Source organism: Amphiprion ocellaris, chromosome 2 (genome assembly GCF_022539595.1).
Source record: "Amphiprion ocellaris isolate individual 3 ecotype Okinawa chromosome 2, ASM2253959v1, whole genome shotgun sequence".
Classification (NCBI taxonomy): Eukaryota; Metazoa; Chordata; class Actinopteri; family Pomacentridae; genus Amphiprion; species Amphiprion ocellaris.
In genome coordinates this window covers 15,219,256-15,240,461 of record NC_072767.1, presented here as the reverse complement: position 1 = coordinate 15,240,461, position 21,206 = coordinate 15,219,256, and the positions used below count along the sequence as shown (strand labels likewise).

The following is a 21,206-nucleotide window of genomic DNA, read 5'->3' as shown; positions in this document are numbered from 1 at the left end:
GTGAGCAGCAGTGAGTCTGTGCATGAGTCAACCTTTTAAGATTCAACTCCTGCAAAGATAATCAAAAATTTGATCATATTTAAATGTAAAAGTTTAAATTAGGTCGTGGCTGTCATCAGGGGATGCTCGACTTTCCAACTTCCATCTTCAATGATGCATATAGTTACAGATACAATTCTCTGTCCTATCCTTCACATAACTTAAAAACCCTTTTCTTGAGTTGTATTATCTACAATAATTCTATAATAATAACAATAATGTGCTAGCTCGCTGTTACATTTAGATTGCTGGCGAGCTTAGGTTGAGCTACTGTGGGTTCAGCATAATATATGTAACTCTAATTACACCATGGCTAGGCGATGCAAGCCAATTTCACAATTTCCTAACTGAGGCATCATTAATGTCTGTATATTTTAATACAGTAGAATGTAAATGTATGCCCTTTCGTTGTAATTATTAAAATTACTGGTCTATGCATACTAACTCACTGATATTATTATTCTCTTCTCCTTTAGTGGCAGCCTAAAACCGTGATTCCTAAATGTGATAATGATACACTGGAGATTGCAACTACAGAAAGGTTCGATTGTCATCAGCTGGCTGTTTTGCACAGTACCACATTCAGGGCAGAAGGTCGTCAGCGCAGAACAGACTTTATCATAGTTTATGTGCAGTCTGTCAAACAGCATCAATCATAGGTAACCTCTAGAAGTTGTTTCGGTTTCAGATGTAGGCCTATGTCAAAACACTGATGTACACATGTACATGCACTGTTGGCAACCATGAAAACACAAACCCTTCCCTGACATCGCAAATTCCAATTTAATTCTTAGATATTAATAACATACACTACCATTACATAAGTTTGGGGTCACACAGAGAATTTCATGTTTTCTATGAAAACTCACACTTTTATTCGTATGTTTGTTAACATAATTGCACAGGGGGTTTCTAACCAGCAATTAGCCTTTCAACACCACTAGCTAACACAATGTAGCATTAGAACACAGGAGTGATGGTTGCTGGAAATGTTCCTCTGTACTCCTATGTAGATATTCCATTAAAAATCAGCCGTTTCCAGCTAGAATAGTCATTTACCACATTAACAATGTCTAGACTGACACATTTTTCTTTCAAAAATAAGGACATTTCTAAGAGACCACAAACTTTTAAACAGTAGAGTTTGGAAACCTTTATTAATTGGTAAATTCAGAATAAATCTAAATAAGGTCTAGTTTTCATGTGAAATCTCTAACTTACATATCTTGATGACATGGCACAGACCAGAAGTTCAGTGATGTTGAGTAAAGTCAAACTAATGAAATAAATAGTATTTCATTATAATTATAATAGACTGTTAAAATGAAAACATCAGTCCCCTTTGAATGTCAGTGCACAACTCATACGATCAGGTGGAGAAAATACAAGACAGTGTCCTGATGTCCGAAACATATGCACGGAAAAGGCGGATTAAAAAAGCACTCCATCGTATTGTTACGACTGCCATATTTTGTAGTATAAACAGTCTGTTTTCTTTCCCAGTCTGGAATCTGCATGATGTGCATCAGGTGTGAATGTGCATGTTAAACAGAGTGTGCACAGAAGAGGTGGTGATTGGTGGAACAGCTGCCAGCCTGCAGATGATTGGCTGCTGTCCAGTGACATGGGTCCACAACATAAGGAGCCAAGATGGCGCTGTCATATTGCATAGAAATCATTCATCTCCCTCCTGTCCAAACCAGCGACTCTTAAATCCAGTGTGTCCACCGGTACTTGATGCCGTGCAGATGGCTTTGTTGTTCTCTAGAATTTGTAAGGATGGGCCAGTCATTTCTTCTCAGCATGTGTTCTCCCGCTTTTTCATTTTGGTTACGCCATCTTGGTTGGGATTCTTTATATAACTCATATATCACCCTTTGTTCACCCTGATGTTAAATTCAAGCTCCTTAGATTTGAAAAAAATGTAAATAAAGACAGAAATGCTCACATCTCAATCTGCTTCTGTGGGTGCCTGGTTCCTGGGGAAGATAGGTCACTTTCCTGTTGTGTCTTGACCAGCCCTATTTGGCATAACAGCACAAAGTGGAGCTTCACTGCAAGATCTGTTATTTTTCTACAGCAGGAAAACAGGTTTTATCAGCTCATTTTTGTGGTTTAACAGCCCTCAGCTTTAGTCTTTGGCTCACCATTTTCATCCATGTTGTTTCCAGCAACAGCAGGCAGGTTTTCACTTGAAAAGCGCTGATAAATCGTCTGCACAGCCTCACCTGCCCTGCATGAAATGACAGACAGAGAGACAGTCTTAGTCATAGACTAGCTGCTAAAATTAGTGGAGGATACAGAGCCAAGTAATTCCCTCAAGAGCTGACGGAGACAAACAGGTTAAAAAAAAAAAAAAGTGTTTATATTGGCGAAAGTGCCCAAACAAAAAAGAAGAAATCCAATATAATTACTCAGCCAGCAAATGCAGTGGAGTTATGTGAAGATTGGTGTACATTTGTCCACCTGTTTGTCTGTCTGTTCGCAACATTACTCAAAAACAGAACAACGGATTTGGATGAAATTTTCAGGGAAGGTCAGACGTGACACAAGGACCAAGTGATTAGATTTTGGCAGTGATTCGGCTTATAGTCTGGATCCATGGATTTGTTAAATATTTCTGTATCATTGTGAGATAGCAGGATTGCATCACTGTAACTATAACAACAAGTGACCACTACGTCAGCTGCCTGTTGACGATCACATGATTACAATCCTACTACAAATTGACAGCTGCGGACTTATTGGGACTTATCCTTCTGAAATGATACAAGGAACAACTGATTAAATTGTGGGGGTGCTTCCGAGTCCCATCACTTCCCACCGCCCATTACATATTTAGGGTCACGCGATTCGGTATCCATACATAACGTACACATGCATAACACACGCCCGTGCTAACCACATGGTCATTTTGTGGGTACAACTATATTAAATGGCCACATTCTATGTTGCCGTGATTTCTCATCATCAGTAACTAATAAACAAAAGCTGAATTTATTTTAAAGAAAATGCTGCATTTCTGACAATGCCATATGGGGGAATGAACAGCCTTGATGGAGTACTGTGCTCCCCGAGTGCTTTTCTTGTTCATTCTGTTTTTGGGGTTTGGACGGTTTCGAACCATTCATTGTAGTTACTTTCTCATTTTTCCATCAACAATTATGCCAGGTTATTCCTCAGAAAAAACCCCCAAAAAAACCACACAAATCTATGTTGGCAACATTTGCACTTAACTGCCTCCAATATCTGACACAGCCCCCGTCGTGTCAATACATGATGAAATAATTTAAATCTTCAGGCATTTGCACTGACAGAACTGATAGGCGTCCGTGTAGCCTTTCAGCATTTTGTGTGAGCGAACACTCAGCATGGTGAAGATATAAAACTATATTCACAAGGTGACACCTTATATAGCTGCTCTTATAAGTGTGTTACTGAGAAGCCAGAGCAGGTAATGTGGTCCATAATTCATTGTTGGGCTGTGTATCAAACTGTTTTAAAGTTTAAGACTTGCAATGTGTGATTCAATTTTTTACCTTCAGTCATAAATGCCTGGATTTTCTTTTTGATGAAATTATTAAAAGCCCTGTATATACTGTACATGCATAATGACTAAAGGGGGTGTACATTTTTATATCTGTCACATTTCACTCCACTAGCAATGCAAAAATACTCTATTAGACATGTTTGGAATATAACTGCTCCCATCAACATTCCTTTGGGCTTTTAAAGACCAAGAGCATCCTCTTATCGTAAATAGAAAATCTGTTAGCAGAAAATCCATTAGAAAGGAAGAGCTTTTGACACAAGCAAAAACTGATGAGCTTGACAAAAACAGAGCGGAGTGCAAATGAAGCAGAAAAACGTCTGAGGAAAATCTCTCTGTGTGCTTAGAGACATCTTATGGTAAATTAAAAAAAGGTTATTCCTTTTCATAACAGGGAGCCGATCTCCTTTCCTTTCCATTATTTACCCCTTCCCAGCATTCAGAGGGTGAAATGACACCGGAGCAATGAGTGGGTTTTGAAATATGGAGTGCCGCTTTGCCCGTATGCATCGTATATTTGTTTTATAACACAGAGACAAATGCGCTGACATATTTCAGTGCATGCACACAAGAACACACATGGCACAAGCACATACAAATTATTTCTTCACTCCCCTCAGGCACACTGCAGCAGCCTTGAAAAAAGAGGTTATTGTCACCCAGCAAAGAATCATGGGAAATAATCATTTGACTGATCTTCATTCACAGTCACATTCATATCTATATAGCTCTGACATGTGCTATTTAAAAAAAAAAAAAAATCTTTGTGTTATTTAGACAACAAATCATTGCATTTATATCATATGATGTTTTGCTTTTCCCATTAAAACAAATTATACTGTATTTTTGTATGCATCATGTTATCCAATATATTATGGTGTGTACTAATAATTACCACTGGCCTGATTGAAAGGGAATATTTGGAATACTTTCCAGCTCCACGGAGGTTTTCAGCCTCTTTTAGATGATTTTTCAACTTTTTTGGTACATTTATTCCACCAAGGAACGCAGGAGAGTTATGTGATGATCGGTGTACGTTTGTCCATCTGTCTGCTTGTCTGTTAGCAACATTACTCAAAAACAGACTAATGGATTTGGATGAAATATTCAGAGAAGGTCAGAAATGATACAAGGACCAAATGATTAGATTTTGGCAGTGATGCGGCTTATAGTCTGGATCCACGGATTTGTTAAAGATTTCTGTATCATTGCGAGATAGCGGCATGGCTACAAGTGAACGGTACGTCAGCTGCCTGCTGATAATCACACGATTGCGATCCTACTGCAAATCCACCACTGGGGGCTTATTGGGACTTATCCATTGGAAATGATATACAAGGAACAACTGAGTAAATTGTAGGGGTGTTTCTAGGGCTGGACCCCAATATCCGGATATCCAAATATTCGGTCGTTACAGTGGTATCCGAATATTTATTTTGAGATTCGAATATTTGGTTACTCCCCCCCCGTTGGACAATGTCGCATAATCGGTATTGAGCTCATCAATTCACGTACTCCCCCTCCATCGGATATTGCGAACCGATCACAATGTGTGGCTCGCTCCATTCTGCTCCGTTCCGTTCATCCGTCTGTCCGAACCGAACTCAGTAACTAAAAAACAAATGCAGCATTTCTGACAATGCCATATGGGGAAATGAACAGCCTTAGTGGAGTACCGCCCTCTCTGAGTACTTTTCTAGTTGTATATACATCTATAACACTCATTAACCTCATTTCAAGCATGTTGAAGCAGAAAGCAGCTGCTTTTTGCAAACAAGCTCTGATAATTTTACGTTGTGTCTACATGAGTGGCATGCTTACAACCATTGACCAAGTTAGCAATTGCACATTTATTTTCTATAATGCCAGATATTTCCTTCAGCCGTTAGTTAAGATCAAAATACTTGACGTACACTGACAGACAGGCTACTTCAAATGACTGTTTTTGTTGGGAAGTGTTTGCTGAATGCATAAGAAGACTATTCTTTCCTAATGCATTAGCCATATTAGTTTTATAATGACACCTTCAGACGGCAGACCCTCATCATACGCGACCTGCCTCAACTCTAGTCTGCTCTGTAGGTCCTTCCAAGCCGCTGCTAAACCTGAGAATTACATGGATTACATCAGCTTCGGTTTAACCTCTGCTTGTCCATAAGCTCCCTCTTTTCTTAATCTGTATATACGCTTCCTATTTACTCTTTCTCCTGCTACCACACTTTTTCTTCATCGGTTAAATGACATTTAAATGTCTGAGCTATTGAATTTATTTCTATTCCTGATAGCAGCACCAGGTCACTAAAGCCAGGCAGCATCTCACCCTAGAAGAATGGAGGGTCAGTGGAAGCATGTTGACCCATACAGATAGACCCTCTGTGTCAGTGAGTTGGGCTGAATGCAGTATTAAGTGATCATTTTTCAGGGCTATGTATCTGTCAACCGGTTTTGGTGTCACAGTGCCTCAAAGTGGCCCTTAAAATATTAATGTAACTTTAAGGCTGCTAATAAAATAGCATAACTATTGTATTTTTAAATCTACACTTTTGTATATACTGCGTGATTACTTTTTGTTGCCTCATCCGTAGTTCACTGTAAAGTGTTGTATTAGATTCCATGTGATCTCACAAGAGCCTAAAGCCTGAAAGTGCTGTGCTTTTGATTTCTCTTAAGCATGCGTATGGTACAGGCTTTTCAGCCGTGTACAGTAGTCTACCAGTGTTCAGTGTGCATTATTCCTTCTACAGAGGCGATTGATGTGAGCTGTACTTACAGCATCCAAGAAGTTGCTGACAGTTGTTAAAATTATTGCCTGAGGGTGTGAGGAAAAAGGAATGCATTCCTTCAAATTAATGCATGCATTGTTCACTTGACAATGATGGATTATAGTTGGAGATTGATGAGGATGTCTGACAATGGAATATTAGAAAAAATTCCACACTCAAATGGATCCTATTTTACAGTTTAACCCTGCACAGGATTTCTCTTGTTGCTGTTAAGAAATGTCACTGCAGTAGATGTTGTAAAGTGTAATACACTTACATACCACAAAAAAAGGACTATATGTAAGAATCTTTTCATTATCCAAATTATTTTTGAAGCTACTTTCAGGGCATATCTGTGTTCCAAATGTATAGTGCAAAAGTATTTGCCACATATCTTCTATTTTTGCACATTTTTCACACTTGAATGTTCCAGATCAAACTAATATTTATTTTTCTTGAGAGATAACATACAAAACACAAAATGCACGACATGCTCTTGGAGAAATGTTGGTAGTAAAAGCCACTCCTGGGAAGGTTCACCACTGTTCCATGTGTCCATTTGTGGATAATGTCTGCCACTGCCATTCCCTAGAGTCCCAGAGTTTTATAAAACGATAGCTTTGTACCGCTATCCAGACTGATAGATGCCAATGATTTTGTTTTAAGTCTGTTCTTGAATCTCTTTAGAACATGGCATCATGTGTTGCTTTTTGAGACCCTTTAGCTACTTCACAATAGCAGACAGATTCTATTTAGTGATATTTAGATTCAACCAGCCTGGTAGTAATCATATGTGGGTGTGTCTGGTGAAACTGAAGACAACTGCTAAATTAATTTGGGCATTTGGTAGATTGGCTTAAGGGGCAATTACTTTTTCACATCAAGCAAAATGGCCTGTGCAATTTACCGTCAAAAAGTAAAAATTATCATCTAAAAATTGCATTTTGTGCTTTTATTAAAATTATTTTGATCTGAAACATTTAAGTGTGATAATTATTATTAAATACTTTTGCACTGCACTGTACATATAGTAAAACCATGTACCCTCTAAAGCTCATTAACATTTTTTTTAAATATGTGAAATAAAGCTAGACCAACAATGAAAATGAAAATACCAACGCCTTTCTATGATTAAACATCCCTAAATGATGGCGAATATACTGTCTATCATAATATCAACAATCAATAATACTTATATGATAAAAAATATTATCATTTACCTGCATTGAAAATGAGTTAATCAATTTCACATTTCTTATATAGTTAAGAACCATTTTATCAGGTACCCCTGCAAAATCTCACACACTACGTAGAGATAAATTGTTTAAAAAGAAATTAATATTCTGTTTGGATTGATACTGTTGAGATACTTATACACAAATGACAAAGGAAAACATTTCATAAAGTTAGGTGGTTCACCATGTGCCACTAGAATAGCTTTACTGCAGCTTTGGTAATGAAGTCTCTGGAACGCTACTGGAGGAATGGAACACCATTCTTCCAAAAGATATTAGTTCTTTTGGCATTTTAATGATGGTGATGAGGAGCTCTGTCTAACATATCTTTACAAAATCTCCCATAGTTGTTCAGTACATTGAGATCTGGTGATTGTGAGTGTGTGTCGCCGCAAAATAAGATGAACATAATTTTCATCCCCATTAAACCATTCAATGACCTCTCATGCCAAATGGATTGAAGCATGTCATCCTGGAGAACACTTCCATCGGAACAATTTTGGATTGGAGGGAGTCTTCTCACTAAGTTGCCGAATGGATCTAAAACATGGACGCAGAATGCCCTCCACAGGAATCAGGTCCTCTCACTGTAGAGGTCAAGGTTTTCCTTTAATTTGACATCCGTCTCTAACTATATGTTCATTTCAGGTTGCAGTTTACAGAGATGTTCTGCTGAATTACATTATGCCTGTAAATGTCTCTAATGCTATACCCTCATTTACAAACACAGGAAAGAGGAGGAAAGAATATTAGAAACATAATTTACAAAAAGTCAACCCCAGTACAATGCCACCAGCAGCTGTATCTGAAGTAAACAGTCATATAGTTGAATTATTACCTTGTGGAACATTTAAACAAAAGCATGCATATTGCGCGTTCTCTGTAATGAGAATATATGGCAGAGCTGTTGTACTGCATTGCAATAAACTGTGTATGTGTGACTAATATGGCCAGGGAGTCCTGCAGTACATTAGATCATTTACCCATAAGAATGAGAAAATTGTGTTGGGTGGTGTTATTTTTAAGGATGTAGATTTGACTTTACAGATATTTCCTATTGTGCGCATTCAATTTTCTCTATTTTTTTTCTGTGCAATTTTGAGAGAAATAGCAAATCAGTTATGTCTCTAGAGTAACATCCACGTTGCTATTTACTTTCGTGTTCACTAGAGCATAATTTGTAAGTCTCACACAGTGTCAGTGACAATTTAGAGTGGCTCGCTGGAGGGCTCAGTTTTTGTTTTTTCCTATGATCAGAAGGGAGTGTGTCAACAGCAGACTGCATCTCTACTAATACTCTTAACTGCTCTTGCTACACTTTCCAGAAAGATCATCAGACGGGGAGTCCTGACTTCCAGATTTGGGCTCATTCTAAAGGACAAGCATCTGATTCAACAGCACAGGTGACCAATTCCTGTGTCTCGCAAAAAAAAAAAAAAAAAAAAAAGGATAAGGCCTCTGGCTATCAGCAATGCACCATTCTACTGTAGATCTGTTTAGGCAGCACTTGGCAGGCTAATCGCATTGGCGTTTGAAAACAGGGGTTCACATCAGCGGCCATCTTTGAACTAAAAGGAGGGAGTTTGCTCAGGACTTTTTCAAATGGGAAAACTGCCATCCCAATTTTTCATATCATGCCCATTAAAATACCAAAAAGTTAAAGCCATCTGTGGTGTCAACATTGCTGGCACCCAGCAGGGAGGAAAACTCAAACTGATTTGCAATTCCAATGGGTGCTGCCTTTGTCCAGAAATATATTCTTATTTCTATCTAGAATAGCAGTAAAATAAATAAATAAAAATAAAGTCCATGGGTATAGCATGCATCCAGCATATTGCGAAATGTCTCAAAAATCTCCATCATTGTTTAAACTGTATAATAATAATAATAATCATAATAATAATCCTAATCATTTTTATACATAAACTATAGGAATAGTAGCATTATGTTAGTTAGTTTTCAGTTATCTGGAAGAACACGAGAGCCATTAATAGTGTGAATTCATAATGTGTTAATTAAATTAATCATCCTTGTGCATGAATTATCGTCCTTCAAGATAAACACTTTCTATATCAACAGAGCAACCAGACACAGCAGACTAATGCAGACAACCCACACAGAAACTGTTCACACACACGCACGCACGCACGCACGCACGCACGCACGCACGCACGCACGCACGCACGCACGCACGCACGCACGCACGCACGCACGCACACACACACACACACACACACACACACACACACACACACACACAAGCCTTTCTGTTATTTTTCACAGAGGAAGCTTTGGCAATGGGAGTGTATTTGGGCCTTGACTGAAAAGAGGCTTGCAAGTCCCTACATACAATTGTGTACAACTGTTCAAATGTGTCTCACCTTTCCAAAAAGAAGAGTGCGGATTGACTGGCAGCTGAAAGGAGTATGAATGAGGGGGTTCACAGGATTGGTGGAGACGTAGATAGATGGCGATGGTGTGGTACGGTTCGAGGTCACCTTTAGGTCAGGCAATCAGTTCACTACATAAAGGACAAAGGGAAAAAAAGAGGGCAAGATGGGCCTTTTCACGCATGGAGCTTGTGTTCATTTAGTGGCTCTGGTGACTGTGTCTGGTCCAGCATATCTTGGCCTTTCACTCACCCAATGCATGCTGGGAAAAGCTCATGCTGGGAAATTGCTGGAGAATCTTCTATGAAGAATCAACTCTGGCTCCTGCTTTCACAGTAACACTGACACAGAAAAATGGTCAGGACATATATGGGTCCAAGGTGCAAGAGCAAAAAGAAAAAAAGAGACAGAAAGCATTATGACTCCACTCCAAAAATATCATATGTTCATCCTCGTAAAAAAAGATTCAAACAAGTCTAAACACATCCATGTAGACACTGATATTAACAAGGTATGTGTCAATGAATATCATACTGTATTGCCGTATCTCAGCCTTTGTAACACACAACATTGGAAAGGAAAAAATGAGTGACTGACAGCTGAAAGGGACAAAACTGGAGCTTTGAAAAAAATATTTAAGAGATATGGAAAAGAAGAAATTGCCAGATAAAGCAAGACAGGCTCTGGAGGAGTTGCATATGGGGTGACTGTTCGGTCAACCAATCAGTTTACAGCTCAGAACGGGATTACAAGAAGAAGATGCACACAGGGACAGTCTGCAGTACAAAGTGAATTTTCTTATATGTTCCCTTATACAAACTCCTCGTGGAGAAACTGTTAATGCAGCAGAACTTACAAGTACTGTGTGTACCTACAGTGATGTATTCCAGACACCATCCTCACTGTTTTAACTTCATATACACTACCAATCAAAGGTTGGGGCACATTTTCTCATTCATTTGAATGAGAAAGTGTGTCCAAATGTTTGATTGGTAGTGTATTGTACAGGACCTCTGCAAATTCCCCCGTACTTTTCCACACGCTACAGTATTGCAGTTTGCATACAGGTTCAAGACTGTGGCACTAGCAGCGAAAAGAAGTGTTCCTTCTTGCCTCCGAACCTTGATCAAACCCATTGTGCTTGGCGACTGAGACAGAATTGACTTTGTGCCATTGGTGACCAAAAGTTACCTAATCTAAAACGAGCTTAATCTTTCTGATGAAGCTAAAGTAAAAATCAAATACAGAAGGCCTGCTCCCTTTACATTCCGTCTTTAGTCTTCTGTAGGTGATTGTGCTATTTCTTCAGTTCTATTCTCTCAGTCACTTCCAGTTTTCCACGCTGTCACAATCCCTGCATTCACAATTTCAATAACACCACACACTGGATGGTCCTTCTGCCCACATTCTCCTGATCCAATCAATCCCTGGTTGGTTTTCTTTTAACCATATCACAGTAATTATGTCATTCTTCCTAAATTACTATTTTATAATCCCATTTCTCCCCACTTCCTCAACCTGATTATTTAGGATGTCTCGACCAAAGTTCCCACCACCAGCATCTAGAATTCATCCAGTCTTGAGATACATTATCAAACCTTTTCAATCTATTGTTACCACAATAAATATGCCATGCGCTTTCAAACGATCTCTTCATATTAAAATACTATGTAAATCAAATGAGTCACTAACCTTCAGTAGGCTGAATCTAACCACACCCAGGTAGCAATTTTCTGGTATTTGGCAAAAATCATTTGGTGGTGTAAAAGTAAGGGCTGGGACTTAACATGATTTTTTGAGAGACACCAAGGTTGAAAATGCCAACACCTAACTGAAAGTAACAATGTATACTGCTCAATATGGTTCTCCATTACCTATTGATTTCATCTATATGCAATTTCTGATAGCTTATTCATTGTTTCTGTTCCAAACAGTATGTAGACCTGGTCTATTATTGGAAATATATTTTATATTTGCAGCAGCAGCATTTTGGAAACAGTGAATGAGCTGAATGAAATGAAGGTGAGTAAGCATGAGCAAAGTCATCCTGTAAATAATCTGAAAACAACAAAAAAATGTATATAATAAATTATATAATAACTTCCATGGAAGATGCATACGGCTATACAAGAGTGATGGAAAGGATGGGTTTGGACAGTACATGTTTATAATGTAAATGGAAATATCATTCAAAGTTTCGTCTAAACCAATACTTACCTGGTGCAACCAACTTCCCATTATGACTGCAATTCAAAGCAGCAGCGCTTTTCGACAAACAATCATTTAACACGGGAGCTCTGATGAAGTAATTTTCTGCATCGCTTGAGACAGAACAAATCAGTGAGTGCAAGTGTTGAGTCGCTCATGAGGACTGAATCAAAAAACTGCAGCTCGCCAACTACCATCAGGCTCATCTCTCTTTGTCAAACCCTCTGTCAGCTGTTGTTATTGCTTTAAGTGCTTCTGATAGTTCCTTACAAGTCAAGGATATTTGCTGCATCCTCCCCCACAGACCTATTCAATTCCCATATGTTTAAGATACCTCATTTCTTTCAAAGAATGTTCTTTGGCTGCCATGAAAAATAGCTGCTGAACTCCATTCAGGCACAAAATGGGAGCAGATAATTAAATCTTAATGAATAAACTTTAAGCAAACCGTGAAAAGTATCTGTTAGAACTGTGTGGGAGAGCAGATTTCTGTAATATCAAGACATCGGTTGAAATTCCCAAAGCTCCCCTATACAGTAGTACAAATAATAGCATAATTCAGAGATTTATTTTCACATCTAAAATAGTTTTCATGGCTGTTTCAAAACTGAAGCAACCTACATAATGGGAAATCTAGATCATCCACAGGGACAGTGCATTTCCATGTAAAGCTAGGTTTTACATTAGTCTGACATAGTATTCTACTGTACTATTAAGCTGGTGTCTTGGTCATTTTAAAAGTTGTCCACAGATGCTGTATCTTGCTTTTTTCAGAAGAGTCTAGCTTAACAAGTCTTCCATTATTTGATGCTAATACTTTGAGATTCTTTAAATTAGCCTTCATATCGGAGGTAAAATAGCTTGTATTATTGAATTCATTGCAACAGTGATATCTTTTCATAATTGGATCATAGCATTAAAAATCAATATTACTAACCCTATACTAGCAACGATGCAGATATATATTTTACTTTCTAAACCTGATTAACTAGTGCACAGAAAAACAATAACCATTGGAATGTAGAAAAGGTACGTTCTGCTTCTTATTTTGATATGTAGTGCAATGTGAAATGATACAGATTTCATGACTTATTCAATGGAGAAGCAGGAGTGTGAAAATGGCTGGAAAATTAGTGAAGACGTTACTCAGCATGAGTTTGATCTGTCTTCATAACGTTATTACATACATTCAAATGTGATAAGCATCACTGCAAATCTGAGGTTCTGCTCTTTCCTGTGATGTGACATTAACATATCGCTACATGGAAATGGTGATACCTATGTACTGACTGTATTGCATATAATTACATCAAGATATTAACATATTGATGCAATGTGGAGTTCATGAGTAATTCATACCAGAGTAATGGGTGTAGAGATGGATGCACAGCAATATGCAGGTTTTAACTATGATTTCATCTGATTTAATTTCAAAATGTTTTTTTTTTTTCTCCAGACTCTTGGTTGCACAGATAAGCAACTAGCATTGTTGGAAAGGTCAAGTCATGATGTTTTGTTTGATATTTCCCACAGTCTGCCACAATAAATACTTTATGAGTAATTCACCCGAGAAGAAAGGTATAGATTTGTATGCAAAATGCAGAATTTACCAGTTTTGGTTCTTCTTTTTTGTCTTTTTATATTATTTATCCCAATGTTACTAATGAAAGACCACAGCACATCCTTAGTATTGCCATCTTATCCTAACACTTCATATGTTGTCAGGCAGGGCTGGTGGAAACAGCAGGTCCAGTTGAAGGGATGCCATCCATTCTTTATTAAAATCCTTTTTATGAACAAAGATTTGACTGACACTGCAGCCTTATACGTTCAGTTATAGGTGACCTGTGAACTCACTGGGTGGATTATCTTGCAAAGATTGTGGTCAGACTGTACAGATCACATTCATAGCTGCCTAAAATCCAATCACAGTGCGACCTCCAGATGTGGTCTGATTACGTTCCGCAAAGATGTACATCATGCATTTCTATTAATCCATATAGGATATTCAGATAGTGATCATGGGGGGAATAGAACTCCTCAGGGGTATCCATCCTCTAAACTGAGGCACATCAAACATATGTTGTAGCATAGCTTGACTCTTTAACCTATATTTTTACTGAGTGCGTTGGGTGAAAATACAGTGTTGTTATGTACACCAAAAAATACAATTAAAAAAACATGCAGACAAAACTGAACAACCATACATGCTCAAACCACAGAGGACCAACTAAAGGGATACATATATCTTTTGATTTATAGGTCTAATAATAATGCAATTTCATTAAAGAAAATTACTGTAAAACTGTATATGGTTTAAATTATGATTTTACAAAACCCAAGTAAGTGGGACGAGGGGAGGGGGGGGATTTCATACTGTCTAAGGAAAATTTGTTCTTAGATACACATCTAACCACACACTAATACCAAATGAAAAAATTGTTGAGGGCTCCTGTCTCAGCAATGTAGAACAAACATAGAAAGCATATATATGAGCAAGTAACACCAATAAGGCAAAAGACTTTTGTTGTGTGTCCATCTCCATCACCCACTCACACACCTACACACCACATTTTCTTGTTACTCACACATCTTGTGAATTATAGCCCAATGTATCAAAAGGTCATAGCACAGTATACAGGAACAATAACAATTTGATGAAGGTTAAGGAAAGAAAGCAGTGGCAGAAACCTGAACAAGAAAATACAGCTACCAGAACATTTGATAAGGTGCGCCAGTGTGGGACACACTCTAGATCAACACTCTAGATCAACACTGCACCCACATGTTTCTTGGAGCATTTTGATTTACTACATTTAATGTATTTTGTTTTTGGCAGCGTGGAAGCAAGAAAATATCTGAGTATACAGGCACTTTTTGGCAATCTATTTTAATAAAATTCTGAACAAGAGTAGTGTGAAAAAGATCATTTAACTCTTGTGGTCCATCCACACAGGTAATTTCTCTTTAACATGTCTCATCAGCGTCCATCTCAGGTGCGACATAAAAGAGTTGACTTATATTTGCCACCCTGCTCTATATTAACCCAGTGTTACCACAAAAGAGCACATAGCTCAATTTATTTAAGTCCGATTTATTTAAATCACACAGTACTCCAGTTTTGGGGTTTTTTTTTTTTTTTTTTTAAGGGAAGCATCAGAGAGCTGAGATGCATCAGAGTTACTGTTTAATTATAATGTCATCCTGTCACATCCTCACGAATATGTCTGGATAAGACCATGCAGTAACTCACATTTTACTCTGTCAGCTTTTCATAACCTGCACAGCATCTCAATAAAAAAACATCCTCTCTTATTAGGATGAAATATCAACCAGTACAGCAGAACTGAGCTGGTCAGGAGAACTGAAAACCCGTGTGTAGACACCTTTAAGATCCAAAGTTTAATCCGTAACTCAATATTCAGTTTTAAAATGCTACCACAGTTACAGTCAGACATACCAAAACTCTTAGATGCAACAGTCTAAAATTTAAATGAATGGTCCATGAAACTAAAGTGCATACGGCTAATGTTATTTAAAATTTGAATACAGCTGGATTACACACAGAGTACAAGGAAAAAGTTTATCGTTAGCATTTCAAGAGCCAATAGAGGTATGTAATAGTACCACATACTGACATCAAGCTGAGCTGACAACATTCTAGTACAAGTTGGAAAACCAAGATGGACGTCTCCAGGAAAACCGTTTTTTTCCCCCCACTACTAGTTGTTAACAATGCATTGCATGATAGTTTGCACATACAAACACCCTAGCATAACATCTACAGACAGAAGTTGGACAGTACAGTGTCTACCGCTCATTTAATGACACACAAATAAGACAGTAGTCCTAATAAACTGTACATTACTACAACGTTCACTACTGTGAATGTGTTGAGCAGCCGTCTTGGATTTTGAGGTCACGCTGGTTAGGCTCTTCCAATGTTTTGAGTGGTCTATTTGAAATTCCCATTGGTCACGTATGACACATTATTTGTGGGTGATGTATTTAAAGAGGCTCTCATGTTTAAAAGCACATATAACATTGTGTGGTGATGAACTGTGATTAAAAGGCAGTTTTTTACAGTAGTATTGTGACTCCGCCAAAGAGGCAGAGTTATGTGACGATCGGCATTGGTTTGTCTGTTTGTTTGTTCGCACCAGGATGAAATTTTCAGAGAAGGTCAGAAATGACACAAGGAGCAAATGATTAGATTTTGGCAGTGATGCAGCTTATAGTCTGGATCCATGGTTGTATTAAGGATTTCTGTATCATTGCGAGATAGCAGCACGTTGTCACTGTAACTATGACAACATATTTGCAGAAGAAGTATACACATGGCCAAATGAAATGAAGGTGGGATTTCGTTTGAGGAAGCTTTAATTCAAGGTATTTTTTGTTAGTCTGTATAGTAGCACTGACCTTCAAATATGAGAGTGGTGGCAGTGAACCTGGTGGAGACTGTTCGATTATGACATTAATATTAAGGTTTTGATGAACTTACAAAGATAATACTACCAACCTTAATCCACTTCTAAGTTACATGATGATTAAGCAAATGGCTGGTAGTTCTGGCTGAGATTTTTTATTTTTATTTTTTTGGTTTTCCATACATTAATACAAATTATGAGTTTTAAATGATGCACAAAACTTGGGGAGTTTATTGAAGGAGTCGTGTGTCTGTTTAAGCTAATTAGAATCTCTGAAACGCCACATCTTGCAGACTCAAGATTATAAATGCACAATAGCCAACCCTCTAAGTGAGCAAAAAAGAAAAGGCAAATGCAGTGCAGGTTTGGTAATTGTTACGGAGCCTTGGTGTTGTGCTTCTCTCTTGCAGGACTCTGGCTGGGCAGATCTTGCCATCAGCTAACCTGCTACATCTGGACAGTGTCCCTGGTTTTAAGCTGGTCTGCTGAGACAGAGCTCTCTCTCATATGCTTATGCTGGTTGTGTTAGTTTAGTTTGTTTTACATGGACAATATGAGGCACACACATCACTGATGCCAACTACCTTTTTGTTAATAAATCCCTTTGGGTTCAGTTAAACCTCCCTGTGCATTTCCTCCTTTGTTGTAGCCTAAAAGTCAGTCGTAACAAAGACAAAGGGACCTGAATATCTTGCTAGTGATTTGCAGCAACAGAGGGTAGAGGCCATATATGAAGAAAACATACTAAACTACAAAGAATTGTCAAACTATATGGCTCAAATAAAATTACTGATATAACCAAGAGTACAGAGTGTAACTCATCCTCAACATACAGATTCAATTCATCTACCACAATCTGTGTTTCTGTTTGATCGTATGGCACCTGATAAAACAATGTATTTAAATGTTTTGTTTTGTGTACATAAAGAATATATATATGGCCCATGTTCTTGTTTTTGTTGTTTTAAAATGTGATTTGAATGGTGTTAAAGGTTTTCTTCTAACCAATTATGTCAGCTGCAGTTGCTTTTTACTGATTAACTCACTGCATCTTCAAGGAACAAGGGAGCAACTAATCAGTACAATCACCTGGTGTCATGATTGCCTGAAATGAAACCTTCTGTCCATTATTGAACTCCACTCTGCTGTAACAATTGCCTATGGAAAGCACCGAAACAGTCATCAATTTATAGAAATGGTGCAGATTGTTCCTTTCAAAGTCTCCTGCAGATCTGGTCTGATCATATTTTGTCAACAAAGTACTTATATTACAGCTTTCTTGTTAAGTACCATAATTTGTTCCTAATAAGTATCATCAGTCATGTAAGAGCTTGAATGAGTCTCTTTCACAATGATGGATTCTATATTAAATTTACATAAAATGGGAATAATTTTGCTGTCTGCTGCACTGCTCAACAAATGAGAACATTTGATAGCAAGCGCCTCCTCAGCAGTCATTATCCTGCAGTACAAAGTGGTCTATTGAACACCTGTTGGGCATTTTCTGGAAGGATGAGCAGTTATGGAGACTTTCTTTAATAGTGCCCTGATTCATCACACCCCATATCATCTAGCAGGACGTTAGCACTCCATTATGGCTACATATAGTTCTTGAGATGTGGATTCTTTTTGTTTTGTTTTGTTTTTGTTTTTTTTTGTTATATCCAGATGCCTCTGAGATGCCTGATTAGCGTGTGTGATAAAACCTGTATTGATGCAGTGCATTTACACTTGGAAGTTTTACTCTGATTTATATTGCATTTTAGCATCATGAATAAAAATAAAACTAACATTGTTTTTTTTAGAAATATACAGTACCAGTCAAAAGTTTGGACACACCTTGTCATTCAATGTTTTTTCTTCATTTAATTATTTTCTACATTGTAGATTAATACTGAAGACATCAAAACTATGAAGGAGCATATATTGAATTATGTAGTAAACAAATGTAAAACAAACCAGAATGTTTTATATTTTAGATGCTTTAAGGTAGCCCAATTTTAGTTCATAGGGGAACAGTTAGTACACAATGGGTAGCCCTATTTGACTATTGCTGTAATCCATAGTATGGCAAGAACTACTTAAAGAGAATCACCAGCCCATTATTACTTTAAGACATGAAGATCAGTTGATCTGGAACATTTCAAGAACTTTGAATGTATCCTAAAGTGCAGTCACCAAAACCATCAAATGCTATGATGGAACTGGCTCTCATGAGGACTGCCCCAGGAAAAGAAGACCAAGAGTTAAAATTCATTAGAGTTACCAGCTTTAGAAACCGCAAGTTAGCAGCACCTCAACCTAGAGCCCACATAAATTCTTCAGAGTTCAAGTAGCAGCCAAATCTCAACATCAGCTGGTCAGAGGAGACTGTGCAAATCAGGCCTTTATGGTGGAATTGCTGCAAAGAAGCCAGTATTGAGGATGAACAACAAGAAGAAAATTGTTTGAGCAAAGAAACTCAAGGAATGGGCATTTGACTAGAGAAAATCTCTGCTTTGATGAGTCCAAATTTGAGATCTTTGCTTCCAACTGCCGTGTCTTTGTGAGACACAGAAAAGGTGAAAGGATGGCCTCTACATGCATGGTTCCCACCGTGAAGCATGGAGGAGGAGGTGTGATGGTGTGTGGGTGCTTTGTTGATGACACTATTGGTGATTTATTCCAAATTCAAGGCACACTTAACCAGCATGGCTACCACAGCATTCTGCAGCGACAAGCAGTGTTCGCAGGGCCGTTACAGGGGTCCGGTTGGTGCACCTGGGTTTGTCGGACCTTTAATTCTGTTTTCCAGGTGAGGACTGCCAGGAGCCAAGTGGACGGAAGGATGGGCTTCTGCTCCTTTGGGGCCTCCTCGGCGGAATGCAGCGGGATAGGGCATCCAGGTTAATATTTCTGGAGCCAGGGCGATAAGACAGAAATTAAAACATCCAAAAAACAGGGTCCACCGGGCTTGCCGGGAGTTCAACCTCTTGGCTGTCTGGATGTAGGAGAGGTTTTTATAGTTGATCCACACATGAAAAGGCTGCTCAGCTCCCTCCAGCCAATGGTGCCACTCCTCCAGGGCCAGTTTCACTGCCAGCAGTTCCTTGTTGCCGATGTCAGAGTTCCTCTCTGCTGGCGTTAGCTTTCTGGAGAAGAAAGCATATAGATGTAATTCATTGTCTTTGGGAGAGCTTTGGGAAAGGACCGCACCTGCTCCAGTGTTCGATGCATCCACCTTCGCGACGAGGCTCGGGTCTGGCTGTGTGAGGATGGGAGCTGACACAAAGCAGGTCTTCAGTTACTTGAATGTTGTTTCCACCCCAGAGGTCCAAAGGAACTTGGTGAAAGTGGAGGTGACGGCCCTGAGAGGGGCCGCAATGTGGCTGTAGTTTTGGATGAAGCAGAAGTAGAAATTGGTGAACCCGAAGAACCATTCTAGCTGTTTCCAGCTCTCGGGTCGGGGCCAATCCCTCACCACTGTGATCTTGACAGGGTCCAACTTGATCTCCCCCACCAACACCACGTACCCCAGGAAAGAGACTGTCCAAACATGGAACTCAAACTTCTCTGCCTTCACATATAGGCGGTTCCTAAGCAGGCACTCCAGGACCTGGCGGACATGTTGCTGGTGTTCCTCCGGGGTGTGGGAGAAAATCAAGATGTCGTCGAGATAGATGAACACAAACCTGTTCAGGAAGTCTCGGAGGACATTGTTAACCAGGTTCTGGAAGATGGCTGGGGCGTTGGTCAGGCCAAAGGGTATGACGAGTTCTTCGTAGTGGCCCAGGGGTGTATTAAAAGCTGTGTTCCATTCATGCCCCTCCTGGATGCATGCCAGGTGATAGGCTTTCTTGGGATCCAGCTTGGTGAATACGGTGGCTCCGTGGAGCGGAACAAAGGCGGAGAGGCAGGGGGTACTTGTTCCTGGCAGTTATGATGTTCATAATAAAAACTACAATTTAACAGGTAACATACAAAGTGCAACTTAAAAGAAGGGGGTGGGGCAATGATTTCTAGGAAATGTATTTTTAAATCCTCTCATTCAGACCACGTGGCTCAATGGTTTGTAGGTTCATGATCCACCTCCTCTCCACTGATTGCCTCTGGCTGAAGGACCAATTGATGTTGCTCTCCAGCACCATGTAGTTTATATTATCCTCTCCCTGTTGTAGAAGGTGATTATAAATGACTGTTGATTTGTTTTTCCAGCGAATATGGTTAGTATGTTGATACAATCTGGTTTGAAGATTACCCGTCTCTCCTATATGAATTTTATTACAGGTTGTACATTGGAAAAACTACATTGGTGGTGTCTAGAGAGTAAATTTTACGAATGAGAGCTTCCAGCCTTGAGTGGATATTTTCCAGGTAAGTGGTATTAAAAAATCTATGATTTTTAGTTTTTGTTTTTACAGTATCAGATTTAAGCTTTGTATGTACTAGAATGTCCCCAAGATTTATATTGCATTTGTGAGCTGTAATCATTCGGTATTCACCTAGAGCTGGAAGTTAAACCTGAGACTCTTGAATTTTTTTTTAGAATGGAATTGAGACATGAATATTGTTCTGAATATGTAACTGTAAACGGAACTAAATTCACTTGATTG

At 38.8% G+C, this 21,206-nt stretch overlaps 1 protein-coding gene across 6 annotated transcripts in view; it reads right to left on the bottom strand.

Annotated features, from left to right (window-relative positions):
- Positions 1–745: 745 nt before the first annotated feature.
- Positions 746–21,206, bottom strand: part of LOC118471156 (uncharacterized) — a 37,412-nt gene continuing 16,951 nt past the window's right edge. For 2 of the 6 annotated variants that reach the window (XR_008603109.1, XM_035953946.2), the window contains 2 exons: positions 2,187–2,272; positions 746–2,060 (listed from right to left, as the gene is read on the bottom strand). Coding sequence is in view for 2 of the 6 variants with exons in the window: in XM_035953946.2 (XP_035809839.2) it covers positions 1,947–2,060; positions 2,187–2,272 (200 nt within the window). In the remaining 4 variants the exon portion in view is untranslated. Of the gene's footprint in view, positions 2,273–9,967; positions 10,108–10,228; positions 10,318–21,206 lie in introns of all 6 variants that reach the window. The other 4 variants (XR_008603108.1, XM_055014863.1, XR_008603107.1 and 1 more) reach the window with 3 other exon arrangements.